Source organism: Alligator sinensis, unplaced genomic scaffold, assembly GCF_000455745.1.
Source record: "Alligator sinensis unplaced genomic scaffold, ASM45574v1 scaffold147_1, whole genome shotgun sequence".
Lineage (NCBI taxonomy): Eukaryota > Metazoa > Chordata > Crocodylia > Alligatoridae > Alligator > Alligator sinensis.
Window position 1 is genome coordinate 4885436 of NW_005841847.1, and position 16941 is coordinate 4902376.

Consider the following 16941-nt stretch of genomic DNA (forward strand, 5'->3'; position numbering starts at 1 on the left):
GGAAAAAGTTTTCCTGAAGCCAAGTGCTCTTGGAAATTTTTGTTTGAGCTCTTGGTAACAGGATATAAAACCATTTCTTGGTATCTCTGATGAGATAAAATACATTCTGTTGTGCCTGTGTCCTGAGCACATCAGGGATGGAATTTTGGAAGTGGGGTTGGGACAGTTTTGAATGGGAAGTTTTTTGGGTTGTCTCTTTTGCCAAGATGCTTTTTAATCTTACTAGGTTCCAACTCTCAGCTGTAATGACTGAAGGGAGGCTAGGGGGTGGGTGGCAGAGCAGGTAAGACATCTCACAAAAGCAGTGCTTCTCAACCTCTGTGGATTCCAGGCCCCACTCCATAACTCTGCTGAATTTAGTGGTACCCCATTTCAAGAACTATATTTCACTCATTTTTCTGACTATTAGAAAATAATTGAGCAATTCTGTTATGAAGAGCTCAGAAAGACCACAAGTCAGAATGTTTGACACTGTGGAATCCTATTTGAAATCTCTGGGTTTATCTTGTGAATCATGTTTAGGTGTCTGGACACCTAACAGTGCTAATATTGTGTGGAATCCCACAAAGGATCTCACAGCACCCAGGGCGCCAGGGAACTATAGTTGACAATCACAGCCCTAGAGGTTTGAGGTTGAGCCTTGTACTGAACTTGCATCGAAGGCTGCTCCCAGCTGACCCAGAAAATGTGCAGCTGGTCATTTGGGCTGGAGCGTCAAAGGCACCTAGACATGATGCCAGCCACATTTCTTGTATACTGTTCACAGCGGAAACCAGTGTGCCTTAACCACACCAGCCCTAGCTTCTATTCTTGGGTGGATCTTTCACTAGATGTTATTAGTGTAGCACCCTAAGTATGTCTGGTGCTTATGTATCATATAAGGCAGATGCAGAGGTGGAACCCTTACCATTTCCATACACATTAACAAAGCTACAATCACATGTGCGGCCTGTCAGAAGGAAACACAATCTATATATTCTTACTAAGCTCAGAAAACCAACCTTCTGGAGCAGACCTCAATGGGCAAGACTTTTCCTTTCTGCAGAAGACCAGTGTGAATGCACTGCTGTATGCGCACTGGTGAGTGAAGAGACAGCTTCACTGGTGCACTGATCTCCTGCCAGGATCTCTGCACAAAGGTGAACTTCCTCCAAGGACATTATTACTTCCAAGAAACTAGACCCATGATGGCAATTTGTTACATTATGTTATCTATTGTGTTCATTACAGGGCAGGGCAAAGGGTAGCTTCCTTTTCACTTCTCTCATTGTCAATGAAGTGCTTATCCAGACCAAAAGCAGAAAAAACCATGAGTCTGATTCTCAGCTGATGCAATTTGGTACAACTTCAGCTCAGGATGGGGTCCTCTGATATGACAAGGAATCCATTCTCACAACGATTTTCTCCCTGCATCTCATTGCCAAATTGCTGCTCTTAAGAAAATGATCAATGTAAAATATTCTGTTATAGTTACGAGAAGTAGTTTTACACCCAATCTATGAAATCTGCAGTGATCACAATAGTGACAAACTCTCTCTAAAAGGACAGCATGCTGCCACCAGCTAAGTAGATATGGTATTTTTGATCCTACTGATTTAACAACAGATAAACTTGTATATAGCATTGTACTGTGCTCTTAAAATCCTAGCTAAATGAGAGGCTTGTACATTTGATGGCTTCAAGTTCACTATTCCAAACAAACTGAATAATAGCAGTACATTTTACAGATTACTTCATACAAATAATGTCATCCATCACTGATGTCAACAGATACATTCTTAACAGAATGCAGACCCCACTGTAAAAACCTGATGAGAAAATAAAAAGCTTATTACTTCACATTTTTCTTATCACAGACATCAATAAACATGACTCCCTTTCATAAATATCTATATATATATGATATCAGTAACATGGGTGATATTCATCCCTGTACAAAAGACCAGCACAAAGGCCTATTTAAGGACTGAGTCGTGTGCAAGCCTATTTTGGGAGCCTAATATCAGTATGCAAGTGGTGGATAGGCCCTGATGGTCCTGTGCCTAGGGGAATTTCCTTCTGTCTTACTGATTCTTATTTTTATCTTATCTAATAAGACTGCAGTATGCAAACAAACTGAGTCAGGAAATGGAAAGAGAGTAATAGGAGAAATCTTCAAAGGTACAAAGGACTGTTTGTTTCCATTTTACAGTGGCTCTCTGGTGAGCTCCTAACTTTCATGTGTGCCTTCGAAAATCACAACTCTCTCTTCTGTCACAGTCCCAATCAACTCAACAGGCTAAAATGCTTATTATTAATTAGTTGCAGAAAGACAAGAGGAAAGGAAGAGGAAATGGGCAGAAGAAGGCCCAGAATTTCTGTGAGATAACACAGTAACCTATGATATTTTCAAAGGTCAAAGTTAGTTTTCCAGAGATCAATCTTCAAGGTCCTGAGAACCTCCTGTGAGCTGCTGTAAGATCTCAGCTCTTAATGATTTCAAGTGATACATGACAAGGCAATGGGAGTTGGAGGCAAATCAGCAGCTCACAGGAAGCCCAGAATCTTGAAATGTCAGGTTCTTACATTAAAAAGAAAAACGAATGACACATGATACCCATAAATTGCTAATGACCATTTTTCCTCCTTACTTACAGTATGAGTGTAAAATGAAACAACCACTGAAAATGAGAGTTATCACAAACCAGCAGACACAGCTTACTAAGAGGTCAGCTCTTGAATATCCTAGTTCAGGACTCTTGTGAGCCACTAGTTCCATCACTAGGAAGCTGGCATGGACTTTTGAGAGCTAGACAGCAGACTCCCTTTGATTCACACAATTCAACATAAACAAGTCTGTGTCTCTGGTAGTACACTATTATTAGCAATGATTCTGAATGTGATTATAAAGAGTACCTGTATATCATTTGATTCCTTAGCAGCTGTTTTCTAAACCAACAATATGGCAGTATGAAAACGTTAGTTTTGTGGACAAGTACAAGACAAGGTTCTGCAAATAACACTAATAGCTATTTTCTTAATTTTTTATGGAGAATTAATGGATAAAAATATAAACCAGGCTTTTTACATATATAAACCATGTTATGTTTGTTTAAGGAAACATCAAAGATTCTGATCCTCCTTAAAAATCCAGGATTGTATAAGGGTCAAAGCCTGCTCTCACTACAGTAAAACTACTGATTTCAATGAGAGGAAAACTGGCATTAGAAAGGGTGTCAGTCTTTACACTGTCAGCTTTAGCTATACTCAAAACTAAGAAAAAGCTATTATTTATGATTAAGGCTTTGAATGTAATTGGAATTCCTGTGATCTGTTCAGGTCCCTCCTGACCCTAGCTACTATGAAACTATGAATTAGCCATTTTTTCTTAGAAGAGCAGATGCTCTTTTTAGTAGTAGTAAATATTGGTTTCTATTGAGGAAAATTAGTATTTTTGACTCTTTCCATAAAGAAATTAGCTTGATCTGTTCTTAGTTTCAAATGTTCATTGGTCTATGCCAAGTATCTTTCTTGCTTAGTTTCAAAAGGAACAGTAGGTAAGTGATATGGAGTGGACAGCTGGTGTTGAATCCTCCCTACTAAAACAACAACAGGAATAACAACAGGAAGAAAACAAAAAACCTTGTGCTGATGCTCCAAGGGAATCTTACAAAGAGTAAGTACTGTGTTTAGGACCTACTATTATCCAACGCCAATCAATGCTTTCATCGTGCTTTTCATTCAAGCACTCTGGAATGCTACACCTCCTAAGGTAAAAGGGTTTACAAACTAATAATGAAAAAAAAATCAGATCTAAAATGCAAAGTTTAAGAACAGAGTTTTGGTGAAAGAGGGAGGAGGTATGAGCTGACACAATGGGGGGGTTATTATTCCAGAGCTTGGATTGTAAACAAATATTGCTTGTTTCAAAGGAGTAAAGATTATTATTTTAACTAATAAAGGATTAATAATGGAAAAATACAATTCATGGCCAGAAGAGTAAACATACGTTCATTATGATCAGTACCAAATGGACAATGCCTATGAAGTCTTACAGAGAATCCGCACAAATGTAAGTATCTGAGAATTCAATGGTATGAGACAAACTGGTATTTCTGTTAGGACAACAGGTCAATTTTCTGCAAGAAGATACATCCATATAAATATTTTCCATACCAGTATTTCATTATTTGGATTTGATCTGCGTAAACTCACAAAGAACGAAAAAGACAGCAACCAGGTTGATAGGGATTTTGGTGAGTAGCAAATGGGAATGTATTTTCAGTATGAGGTTGACTTTAATGGCCTTCAGCCTTGTCTCCTGTGTGTACCCAGTCATAGATGACCAAAGGAATGCTAACGAGGGAAAATACTAATCCCAATGCCAAGAACAAAAAAGCCTGAAATAAAAAAAGAACAAGTCTTTTAACTAAGGCAACTTTGTTTTGTTAAGGAAATTCACAAGTTGATATTTCAAAATTACGAATTAAAACGAAGACGCTCTTTTGGGTAGTGCAGAAACAGAAGATACATAAATTTATGAATGTCACTAATATAATTACTTATTGAGCCCAGAAAAGGAAACATTCCTCTGCCCTCAGTTCACAATTTCTGCTGCAAGTGTTGCATCCCAGTGACCTGGTCTGAAAAGTACTGAACAGATCTTTCCTGGGGCCCACAAGCTCTGCTCCTTAACTAACCAAAGGGCTCACTGAAGACCAAAGGAAAGCATTTTCTTCTCATCAGGGTCAATTTCTATTGCACTTTAGTACTTGTTGGTTTACGGAGGTAGAGAATGGAGGCACACGTGAAACCAAGACATAACTATATGCCTGGAAGCTACTGCAAACCTGGCTGAAACAAAGAAATCGGATAAAATTGCTCCAGATTAGGCCTCTGCCATTGTCATATGAATGAAGCCAAAAGTACGTTAAGAGAAGGCCTGATTCACAAGTATCAAAAGTACTCTCAGCAACTCCCAGAGAGTATAATAGAGACTCCATTGGCACTGAAGTAAATTCTAGGACATTACCAGGATCTTCCTTTTAGAAGTCCAGTGAAAAGATGCAATACTCTGCTGAGATCATATTGCCACAGTTCTGTATGCTTGTACATGGCTGAGAAGCTAGAATTTCAATGGCCTCCTTATGTAGGGGTGGCATCCAAAACATGATGAGTGTGAAATGCAGTAAACATAATACATTTCAGATTTTTTCAGGCAATGTGTTACAATGGGAAATGCATAGAAGGCTAAGGTAGCAGTCTCTCCCTCCCTGACTTCACAGGACTCAGAACCTTGCTAGGTTTTGTTGTTATTTGTTTTGTGATAGCTCCAAGCAGATCAGGCCTCCTTTACACTAGACACTCTACAAACACATAAGGATACATGATTCTGTATAAGCAGACTGACCTTACGCCCTACTTTGGCTGGGACAGTCCTGCATTTTGTAGGCCATCCCGGGTGGTTGGTGAAAATGGAAACAGAAGACTGAGATAGTACCACCCAGTCTGTGCTGTCTGGCCCAGCTCCCCCTAAGCAGCTAGAGGTTGGGGGTGGGCTGGGCCCCACTTCTCCTGTGTGGGGTGGGGATCAGCTGAGGGAAGGGCGAGGGGGATTTCTTTAAAAATATGGTCACCTATGTTTAAGGAGGATTATAATTTAATTTAAGCAAAACGGACCATGAGAGCATGTGGCAAATAATAGGAGAAAATGAGGGAGGAGGAAGGTATCTGAAATAGGTGGACATGCATGTTCAGACAGCCACATTAGATCTGTTCTCATTCTGGTAAATTTTAATGATCTATAATAAAACATACCCAAATCCTTTGACTCTGTTTTGCTCCATCCTGTTGTGTGATTTTTAAATATAATGATGAAGGAAGAATGAAAATCAGCATATTGGCAGAAGTTACCCCTGAAACATGCAAATAAATGAGTTTTGTCATTGTGGAATTTCACCTGTCAATAGCAGCTTTCTCAGTAGCAACATTTATTAGCATGCATCTGTCTGTCATTTGAGACAACAGAATTGCACCGGGTGAGACATTAGCTTGATGAATGTAATCTTTGTTTGAAAGATGAAGTTAAACTGGAGTGACCTCTCCAAGATGCAAAAACCTGGGTAGTGTATATGGAAAGACTGAACTACCCACATACCAGGGTTCTCCTCTTGGCCTTGCTGACTTAATCTAAAGGAAAGGCAGGTGCCAGGAAGTCTGGAACCAATTTGGCTGCAGGAGCTGCCATAGCAAAGGAGATCATCCATGTGTCCGTCTATCGGAGGTCCACTGCTAGAGTGGCTGCTGAGCAGGATTAAAGCGCCCAGTCCACCCTATTATCATGGAGTGGACTTGTTCTACAACCTTTTGGCAGCATTTCCTTCACTGGGGTAAGACTAGTACCCCCCCTCCAACGTGCTCTTTTGTACAAAACTATTGGCACCTTAGAGGTTGCCAGGTTATTTAACTGCCACCCAGCACTCGGTGTTAACAGTCGCAGGCAGTGCTTAAAGGTCTACTGTAAGTTTCTGTAGCAAATGAACCTGACCTGACCTGCAGTTAAGAATCAAACCCCTAATCAAAACACTCAGTACAAAGACTATACAAAGGCCAGACCCAAGGCACATTTCTTCAAGGAACAGATTTAATGTAGGGGCTTCACATCCCCTTAAATGAAACACTGACTCTAAGAAGGCTTCTTCTTGTAGACTCTTTCTTAGGCCATAGGAGACTTTGTTGGCCACCTTTAAATGGGAAGAAAGCCCCCCCCAGGGATTGCTTAATGGTCAGACAAGAATGTAATGAGAAGCAACTATAAATATAAATAGTATAAAACTAGAATACTGTACCTATAACTCCAAATATGTCCTTCATGGTTGGAATAAAAATTACTAGCATATTAATAATAACCAACAGGACAAGAGTAACCAGCACATGATGGCGTAATTCAATCTTGGTTTTTTTAGCTAGCTCAAATAAAGAAGAACGCACCTGCAGAAAAAGAATGAGTTCGGTCAGAAGCAGGATATACCATTCAAGCACTTCTCAAACTAATTCTTGTTGATTCTGAGCATGACAATGAAATTTATGTGAACTTCAGTAATTCTGGAGCATTCAAATATAGGATCCTTTGGAATAACCTTTACATTTAACTTGATTTCTGAAAACAGGATTAGAGCGCTTGTGTCTGGGTTGGTATTTTTCCCCCCATGATGATATTTATTTGCAGCAGTGGGCTATGTTACTGCTGTCTGTTTATGTTTCAGAATTAACTAGCCATATTCTGACAGGCTATTGAACAAGGAGCCCTCAGGCCCAAGCTCTTCCAGCAGTGGGCACTATAAAAGGGAGCAGGACCACTGGCTGTTTAGATACTCTCTGCGCAAATTTATTGCTGTTCTGCTGGAGTTAAAAACTCAGGTAATTTGTATGAGTGTAATTAAGCAAGGCTGGGAAAGAATGGAGAAGGACCTTTATCATTTAAGACTGACTTAATACGAAGTGATCATTAACTTACTTTAATCCCATAGCAGTTTATTAATTCACACATGCAGAACTTCTCCTTTAAGTCAAGTTCAAGTGGGTCTTTGGAAAAGCTGACTACAGGATCTAGTCTTTGTAGCCTGAATGTCACTGATTCTGAAACTCACAGCATCCAGCTGTGCTCTTGAAAAAGGGCGCCTATTACTGAATTTAACTATTTCCAAACTGCAAGGAGCCTTTTACTTACAGTGAAGAAAAGCACTGGAACTGTAAGTATTACTGCAACAATTACAGCCACTCGCACTGTCAGAATGAGGACATCACCTTTACTTTGGTATTTGTGAAGCAGATTTGACCCCACAGTGTCTACAGGAAACACAATAGAAAAAGTGGTCAAGCAAAAAGGCAATTAATTCACAGAAACCATCACTTAACAAGAGTGTTTGTGAACAACAAATGATTTATCTACAAACAAAAGGGCCAGGAATGAAACAGGCTCTAGCATTTTACACTATGCTGAAATGATCCCATTACCTCAATTTAGGAAAGCATCCTAATTCAAGAAAACATATACCTAACTTCATGCAAAATCCCATTGTAGAAAAGGCCACAGTAAGGCAAGCACTACTGTTTCTATATATTTTTTTAAACGAAAGGCAAAAAAGAGGCTACTGCTATTTGGGTTTTTTTTCCTGGCAGTTTAAAATGATATAAAAATAACCACATGCACTGCAACTTCTGAATTTATACTAAATTATAAGGTTGAACTAAACTAGTACAAACAGCAAATAAACTGCTAAAAGAAAACAGAACAGCCACTCCTGAAGAACAAAGCCCCTTTTAGGTTAACCTTTTTCCTTTCAGCATGACATTTCTCCAGCCACACTGAAGTTGCTATCTAGCTGCCCTGGATGGCTGCCCTCCCTTGCTTTTTTTATGAACCTGCCACCCCACCTCAACATCACTTGCAGCTCTTGCACCTCTGCAGCCACCTCCTGGAGTCCGTGTTCCATTCTAAATGCTGCTAACCTGGGTCAATATGATGGCTACACAATGGTGTTCTGACAACATTTGAACAAGGTATGCCACAAAGGTCTCCCTTCCCCCGTGATAACTGCAAAAGGACTTGGTGTACCTCCACTCTGGCAGACAGGAGGGAACTGGAGAATGTGTTAATTTGTTTACATACATTCATAACTTCTTATAACCATAACCAAAGGAAGCAACTCCACAGTGCATAATGAGGATATTACAAAAGGGGCACAATTTGTTTATGACAAGAAAGGTTTATGTCACCTGATGGTACCCCTAAAGGTATAGCCTGGATAAACTGGGGTAAAGAGTTTTCATGGAATGTTCTGAGGATATTTGGCTTAAAAACAAGCTCTTGCTTGGTGTAATCTGGTCTATTCCTGAAGGAAAAACTGAACAAACCAAAATCTGCTCTCCAGAAAGATTTCGGAGTTCCAGGGAAAAGTCCTTCCTATCATGGACCACCTATCACTTTCCAGAGAGGATGTGAACCCGGTCAGAAGAATGGAAGTTCTCCTGAATTTCCCTTCAGGTAGAGGTTGGAATTTTAAGTGGGGCTGTTACATTTCCTACTAAGGCCCTAGTTTAAGTGACATGAGGCTCATGCCTCTGCATCTCTCCCCAGCTCTAGCAGTTAGTAAAGCAAAAGGCAAAGTCTGGAATGCAAATTCTGGTCACCACAGGAATACAGAGATGTGCTGTGCAACGCAACCAGTGACCTTTAGAAAAAAAACCAGTTCCTGGAACTGTCCTTCTACAGTGTAAATAGAATAACTGTGAAAACTTGAGTATATGAGCAAATAGACACACAGTGCTGGTTTAAAAAAGAAAGGGCCAAAATAAAATGCTATTTGTGTCTGTGAAAAGCAGCAGCATAGACAGTTTTTCATAGAGTCGAGAAAAATCCTGGGCCTGTGCTCCTCATGTCAGTGGGGGACCATGCCCTGAAATGAAGCCTTTGGCTATTTGGGGATCCCTGAGAAAATGATGGCTCAAGGAAATCACACTGCTTTCCTTCCCCACTATATCTATGCTGCCTTCAAGGCCTTGTTTCTGCGCTTCAGTGTGCAGATGGACTCCACCCACACACTATTAGTAATCATGAACCTAAGTCTGAACTGGGGAAAGGGGCACAAAGGATGCAAAAGCACACTTCCCTTTATCACACATTGCTGGAACCTGTAGGATCAGAAGGACACAGCTTCTGCCTCTTCTGTGGTCTCCAAACCTCTCCTACATGAGGGAAGAATTTCAAGGAAATTTCAAGAGGTGAGGGCCTGGAGTTTATTTGTTTTCTCAAGTCTCCTGGGAGAGATCTTCAGCTCTGTCGAAATCAATGGAGTAGTACTGATTTATACCAGCTGAGAACCTGGCTCACTGTTTCACTTCTGCAGGAGGGTACATTTGGACCCATAGCTTCAACAAACGTTTAATTTTCTATGAAAACTTACTGGTTAGCAGCAGCCCAGCTGTTGGAGAATGGCTATCAATGTTGGCTCCTGCAGCATATGCACTTGGCTTCATCAATTTCCTCCATTAAACAGAATTGGACACCTCAAATTACGTACATTTCTGAAAATTGGAGGCCTCATACCCACTATGACAGCCTTATGGTAGAAATTAATATGTTCTTTAGAGGATGACAGACAGAAAAACTTTTGGTGACCTATGACCATAATGTCAAATGTCAAATTTGCTTTTTGTTCCTCCTAGAATCTGAGGCCCCAAAAAAAAGAGAGTGCTGCTCTGATGGGTAGTTGGAAATAGGGTGAAAAAAAACTCTTGTGACTTTTTGCTAACCCTTCATGGAGAAGTCAGATGTCAGAGCTATGGTATCCCTCTTCCTGACCTAATGGCCCATGATGTGCATGTGTTCTAAAATTCAAGATTCAAACTGTACTGGAACATAGGACCCACTCCCGTTGCAAGAGTGATGCTGTATCTCATTTTAATTTTTTTATTATTATTTTGCATAAATCTTTTGAACGGGAAAACAAACACGATTTGTGACTCTTTTTACAAAGTGAATTAGCATTCCTAAAAGAAGCTAGGTTGAAAGTCCTGTACACAGAAGTATCCTACCTTTAGCCACAGAACTGTATTTCCAACAGGAGAACTGCAAACTTCCTAAGACTACACTGCCTATTTATTTAACCAAGACCTGAAGAGAGGAACTCTTCAGAGGGAACAGAGGCAGCTCAGTTTTTGAAAACATTCAGTTCTTTTAACTTTATGCTAAAAGTGGTAATAAAGCTGCCAACAGCTGTGGGAGTGATTTTAATCACTATTCACCTTGAAGTATGCTCATTCTAATTTCACACAGAAAGCTTAACAGCCAGTCAAATGACTTAATAGCTTTAGGTCATTACTGACCTGAGTTAAATTCAAACTAGCATTTCAGTTACAGAAGTCTTAATATCACACTGCTGATCGCCAGCTCCTCAAAACAAAACTAATTTACACTATACTTCTTCCTGATCTCTCTTCTCTCTCACTCTTGAGGATATATTTGTCAATGCTCCTTGCAGCTACACTTTGTATCCATTCAAAACACCAAGATTAATATGTTAAGAAAACATTTACAAAAATTGAATAGAAGAGTCCAGTAAGGTGAATGAGTGTAAAGCTCCTTTCTGAGATGGGATACACTATTCATTTCACACGGAGTCTTTTTTATTTTGATACTATAAAAGTTGCTTACTTACCATAGAAAGTCAAATAGCCAAAAATGGCGGTCAGAAAGTACATAATGAACATGGCAAAAAAGGAGATGTTTGAAACCATCTGCATTTTTTTCTGTGAGCGGCTGGAAAAAGAAAAAACCCATAAGGAACATTTGCACATTTGTATTGAAATAACTGTTAAAAAAATATCAAGTCTGTGTCAAAACACACTCAGTAACACTGCTGAGACTCCTAAATACATCTTCATTTAAAACAGAGCCCCCCCACTAGCCATACTGAAGGAGAGGAATGCCTTCCAATCTCGCTAGAATTTTAAGTCAACAGAAGCTAACAATTGTCCTGTCAGAGGTGTATAGCAGAACCCAGGGGTGGTCATGACATCCCCTGGTGACCCAGCAACTCCTGCCCCACTCAAGCTCCTTGGGGTACCCTCCATTTTTACCTTGCCTGACACTCCTTGATGCAACTTGTAGGGTTTCAGAAGGCTGCCCCAAGGGTCCCAGAGTGAGCCCAGTCTAGTTGGCCCAGCCTTGCCCCTGGGGCACTAAAGTTGTGGCTCTCTTGGGCTCCTCAGGGCTCCAGTCATCTTATGCGCTGTATTCATGGCCTCCATCCTCCCCTATAGCCATGCCCATGCCTTGCAGGCGTTAATCTGAGGTTCTCCACTGGGCCCTCTGGCCCTGCCCAACAACGCACTCAGCATGCCTGGCCCCTGACTCTGGCATGGCTCTCATGTGTATCCAGCCCCTGGCTCTAGTTCATCTTTCACCCCACTTGGGCTTCTGCCCCTTTCACCAGGCTTTAGCCCTCTTGGCCTAAGCCTATTCTAGTTTTAGCTCTTCCCTGGCTTTAGCCTCAGTACCACAGCCTTTGCCATCCCAACCTGGGCCTTCAACAGCCCTCAGCCCTCTGGGTCCCTGACTCCAAGTTAGGTTGCCTTCACTACATGTGGCCTTAGGCTTCCAAGCCTTGGTCTAACTCCTCCAGCCCTCAGGGCCCCTGGCCACAGCAGGCGGCTGTTGCCCCACATCAGTCCTCAGCCTCTGGGTCCCCAATCCCAGGCCAGACTGCTTTCACTCCTTGTGGCCATAATCCTCCCAGCCTTGGCCCAACTCATCCAGCCTCCTGAGCCCCTGGCCCCAGCAGAGTTCCTGTGGCTCTGCCCCAGTTCTCAGCCCTCAGCCGTCTAGGTCCCTGACTCCAGGCTAGGCTGCTGTCACAGACTGCCCCAATAGGCATCCCTCCATGGCCTCTGTCCTCCCCTACAGCCACCACCTGGTCTTTTGATTCCAAGCCTAATCACAACACAAAAACCAGAAAATCGCTGCACAACTAACATCCACCCCATTTTGGGTCACTGTCTGCCTGCAAGCTGTAAGTCCCCCTTAGGTCTCTCCTTCCATCTTTATGGAGCAGTTTAGCTACCTGCAAGTCTGCCTCCGGCAACCATCTCCCTCAGGAGCTCCTCTCCCTGCACCATGCAAGACCACACTGTCCACTTGGTCTCAGGCACTGGGTTACGCAAACCAAAGCTCTACCCCTTCCTGTCACACACAAGTATTTTCATTTTGGCTTAAAGGCCACCTGCCCTCCTCTGCTGCAGCTTCACCTAGCTGCTTACAGCCTTTACTCCTGGGCTACCTGCCCCTTGACTGTTTGCTGCAGTGCAGCTAGCTCCCTTTAAAGTAGCAGGGGTCTCAGGCTTCCTGTTACAAGGTGTAACTACCAATTTTGGTACTTCAAGCAGAGATGCTGTCAAGTATCAGAGAGCTGGGGAGGGATGCTGCTGGTATCCCCTCTAAACCAGTGCCTAGGCCTGGTGCTCTGCTTTAGTTATGCCAATGCCTCCTTATACTACTCTTCTGAGCAGCAAAGTAAGGGGCAGCTTGGAGCTGTAATTCCATTTAAGGATCAGGAATACAGGAGAGGAAACTCACACCAGGAGAAAGCATTTCAAATATTTCTAAAGTTGCTGCTCCATGATCCTTGGCTTCCTAGCCCTAGTGAGAGTTTGGCTGGCATAGCTTTATTGGTTAAGAGTGTGGAAGAAATCGTGTCCAGTTAACATAGCTATGTTAGCAGAAGTCCCTGTGGAAAGGTAGTTATACTGACAAAAATGTCCTCCTTTGGCAGAAACCAAGCTTTTGCTGGGAGGGTATAGTCATAATAGCAAATCTTTTCTATTGTAGGCAAAACAATATGATTTGTTTTTTGCAATGGACTTTTAGCTCCATCAGAACCAATGGCTTTAGAATACAAGTCTCTCCCATGCAAGCTGTAATAATTTGCACTGCTTAATTTTCAAAAGTAGCCATGTACGCCACAGAAAACCCCAGTAATATCATGCTTTGGAAAAGATAAATTCCACAAATTACAGGATTCCTCCTTTGTTTGTTATTTTATTAAAGTACCTCTCTTCTGAATGGAATAATGCACAGCAACTCTGCGCTAACATTTTCCATGCAAAACTATTCAAAACAATTAAGCAATAAAAAAAAAAAAATCTTACTCTTTAAGTTCACTGTAAATCGGAAGGACGGATGGGTGGCACACAAATGCAAAAGCAATGGTGGGCAAAGCATAAACAGTCTGTTTAAACATAACAGAAGAAAAATCAATTAAGAAACACGCATTTCTTTCCCAGCGCCAAAAAAAAAAAAAATATCAGTGTTTTAATTACCTCAGCTGAGGCTGAATAAGAGAATGTAACCTGTTGATTAAGTGGTTTGAGTTGTAGCCGTGTTGGTCTAAGGACATAGGCAGACAAGGTTCCTTGGGTGAATTTGATATCTTTTATTAGACCAACCCAAATGGTTGGAGAATAGTTATTAAGCAAGCTTTCGGGTTCAAAAACCCTTCGTCAGGCTAAGGAAGCTTCAGCAGTTGGTGTGTGCTCTTCCTGTCTCCTTGAGTTCTTGAGGAGAAAGAGCCCGTTATCTTGCTATCAAGCAACTCCCTGTGCCTGACAAAGGATGAGCATGAAACGGCTTTGACAGGACTCATGCCTAGTTCTCCTTGGCCAAAAGAATGGGACCATTCAATATGTAGTCTTATGGCTACAGATTCACAAAAGTGCTTAGCATTTTCTCCATGGGAGCTGACAAGTATTGAGTCTATTTGGTCCCTTATGGTTTGCTTTCTTGTATACACCTGAATTCAAACAAGATTGAGAAAATAGGTAGAAATATGTCACTAGGTTCTTCCTCCATATTAGCAGGGTTGCTTATTTTGCTGCCCCTTTTGCATATGTTCTTTTACTAGATATGAACCGATTGTCCTAGTCTCCCCCCGACTGCTACAAATGAGGGACAAAGTGAAGGATTTTCTGCGGCTTGCTTTTCTTTTCTTCATTTTTGCATGACTAGAAAAACATATGCTTGACCTTCATCAGGTGGAAAGAGGGCTCCTCATGCAATATATATCTTGAGCTATAAAAATGCTATTGGAGATTTAAAATATATATTAATTTTCGGGATGCAAACTGCAATGTCCACTCTAATGCTTAGAGAAGCCCGAAGGTGATAGTTTAGGCTTGGCCCATTGGCTGAAGCAGTTCAGAGGATTATTCTTTTAGCGGGCGTACTGCGAAGCATGCTATTTCAGGGAGACAAATACCTCCTGGAGCAGCATGCCTCAGCCTGCTTGCTCTCACCTGAACTCTGTCATTTGGTAAACAGAGGGGAAAAAGTGCACCCCCTCAGAAAATGAAATTAAAACATGGTGATTACATAAGCTGGGTCTCTGTAGCTACCCCATTACTACCCATCTATAGAAGGGCCAAGGAGAATCTGGTCTTAAATGATATGTTTAATTGACTTGGAACATGGAATGTCACTTCATAAATTATCTGGATTTTAAAAATAGTATAAGAAGAAACATACCTTGGAATTAAGGATAGCATACTTTGGCTTACACCCATACTCAGGTGCTGAGCTAAAATTTGATGGGATAATTGTTGTTGTATTTGTCTCCATTATGGGACAGAGTATTTGAAACTTCTTATAGATAACCTGGAATAGAATAGGCAGTTACTTGTAAAAAGGTATTAAAATCAAAACAAATGATTAATATTGGAAAATGCTGTAGGGGCAATGTTAACCCAACCAAGACAACAAGTAGAACTTACCACTACAAGGAAAAAAACCATGCAACTTAGGGAAAATCCACTTGTATATCCAAGATAACCTACAAGAAATTCACAATAAATATAATCAAGAACTAGTTCACTTGTCAGATTTGTGTGTTTGTTTTTTTTTTTTATAGCTTATTACTTCACACCATAGTTGAAGTTATTTCACATGATATATTTCATCCATTATATTCTGTGTTGAATTTATGGATCATACAAAAATGTGTCTCTGTCATTTCACAAAGCTACTAGATTTAAGACAAATTAGAGCTTTTTTTCCAATATTTTTTTGGCTCATGTTCATTTTCCTTCCCAGCCTTCTCTTGGATCACTTTTTACTCTTTTTTACTTTTGAAAGGGATTTTCATAACAGATGCAATCTTCATAATAGGCAACTGCCATCACAACACATATGAAGTCATGATGTGCATAAATATTAAAATTTACCATGGGATAGATTATCCAAAAGATTTCAATTTTAATTCCAGTGGGATTTCAGTGTATCTATAGGCACTTTTTGAAAAAAAACAAAACCAAGAGGTGCCTGTCAGCATCTTTAGGAACCTAAATACCTTTGAAAATCTGGGCTTATGTATAACAGTAATATAGCAGTAATATACATATCCATATATACATGTTACATATACATCAACCATTGATTAAAATTTTGAATTTTGACAGAAAAGTAGATAATATTTGTCAATTATTTTGCAATTTGTTTAAATATTTTATGTTATATTTTATAAGCACTATGTAATGTCAATTTACTTTATGCAACAAACATCTACTTGACTATAAAATTAGTAACCTATTCCTACAATCAAGTACAAAAGATAACAACACATTATTTTGGATACGGTTCTATACTAAGTTCATTTGTTATGATAAACTTAATGTAGTTTGGCTTGTTCCAGGATGCCCAACACATGGCTTATCCTTGGGGCATCATGGCTATCTGGATCATGACAGGGTGGCAGTCCATTCCATTATGATGGAACTGCCAATGTTACCCTTACTAGAGCAATGGCTGGATACCTTCATTTTATACCACTGATAATACCTGTATTCTTACCTAAATTCTTAAGCAAACACAAGGGGAGGATTATACCAAATGTCACAGCTACAACAAGAACTCTCCCATCCAGGTACCATGCCCTGTAAAATATTTCAAAGGTACAGTGAAATGTCCTCTTGTATATCACGACTTTTTCTTTACACCGAATCAACTATTTTTAGTTCAGTAGTTATTCTTAATTCAGTAATTATAGAATGATCTCTGGCTCTGTTTATGCTGCAAATTTAACTAGATGCAAAAACTAGGCAGGACCAATCTCTGAACTTCTCAGGGCACTGGCTACACGTGGCATCAATGAAGTATTTTACTACCCATTTCTTAAAATGTGGCACTGGTTTGAATCAGAACTACAATAGATTTTCAGTCACTGAACAAAATGTTGGTGCCACTGGTAGAAGCTGTGGCAGGACTGGAAGGTTGAAACAATATCAGCAAGCATTAGACACAAGCCATCCTGCTAACACAGGAAAATACTGCTTAAGGGGGAGAGATATAGGGAATGTCTGCAAAACGGTGGTTCAATCATGCCACTGAGGAAATAAGCCCTGCACAGCCACCCC

The 16941-nt window shown here is 40.6% G+C and overlaps 1 protein-coding gene across 3 annotated transcripts in view; it reads right to left on the reverse strand.

Moving 5' to 3' along the window:
• Nucleotides 1-6: 6 nt before the first annotated feature.
• Nucleotides 7-16941, reverse strand: part of SLC38A1 (solute carrier family 38 member 1) — a 53405-nt gene continuing 36470 nt past the window's right edge. Inside the window, exons 8-17 of one of the 3 annotated variants that reach the window (XR_001358359.2) lie at nucleotides 16379-16461; nucleotides 15304-15362; nucleotides 15059-15187; nucleotides 13687-13766; nucleotides 11199-11299; nucleotides 7709-7827; nucleotides 6828-6969; nucleotides 5797-5894; nucleotides 4195-4379; nucleotides 7-1808 (exon numbers count right to left, since the gene is read on the reverse strand). Coding sequence is in view for 1 of the 3 variants with exons in the window: in XM_006015936.3 (XP_006015998.1) it covers nucleotides 4278-4379; nucleotides 5797-5894; nucleotides 6828-6969; nucleotides 7709-7827; nucleotides 11199-11299; nucleotides 13687-13766; nucleotides 15059-15187; nucleotides 15304-15362; nucleotides 16379-16461 (913 nt within the window). In the remaining 2 variants the exon portion in view is untranslated. Of the gene's footprint in view, nucleotides 4380-5796; nucleotides 5895-6827; nucleotides 6970-7708; nucleotides 7828-11198; nucleotides 11300-13686; nucleotides 13767-15058; nucleotides 15188-15303; nucleotides 15363-16378; nucleotides 16462-16941 lie in introns of all 3 variants that reach the window. The other 2 variants (XR_003094960.1, XM_006015936.3) reach the window with 2 other exon arrangements.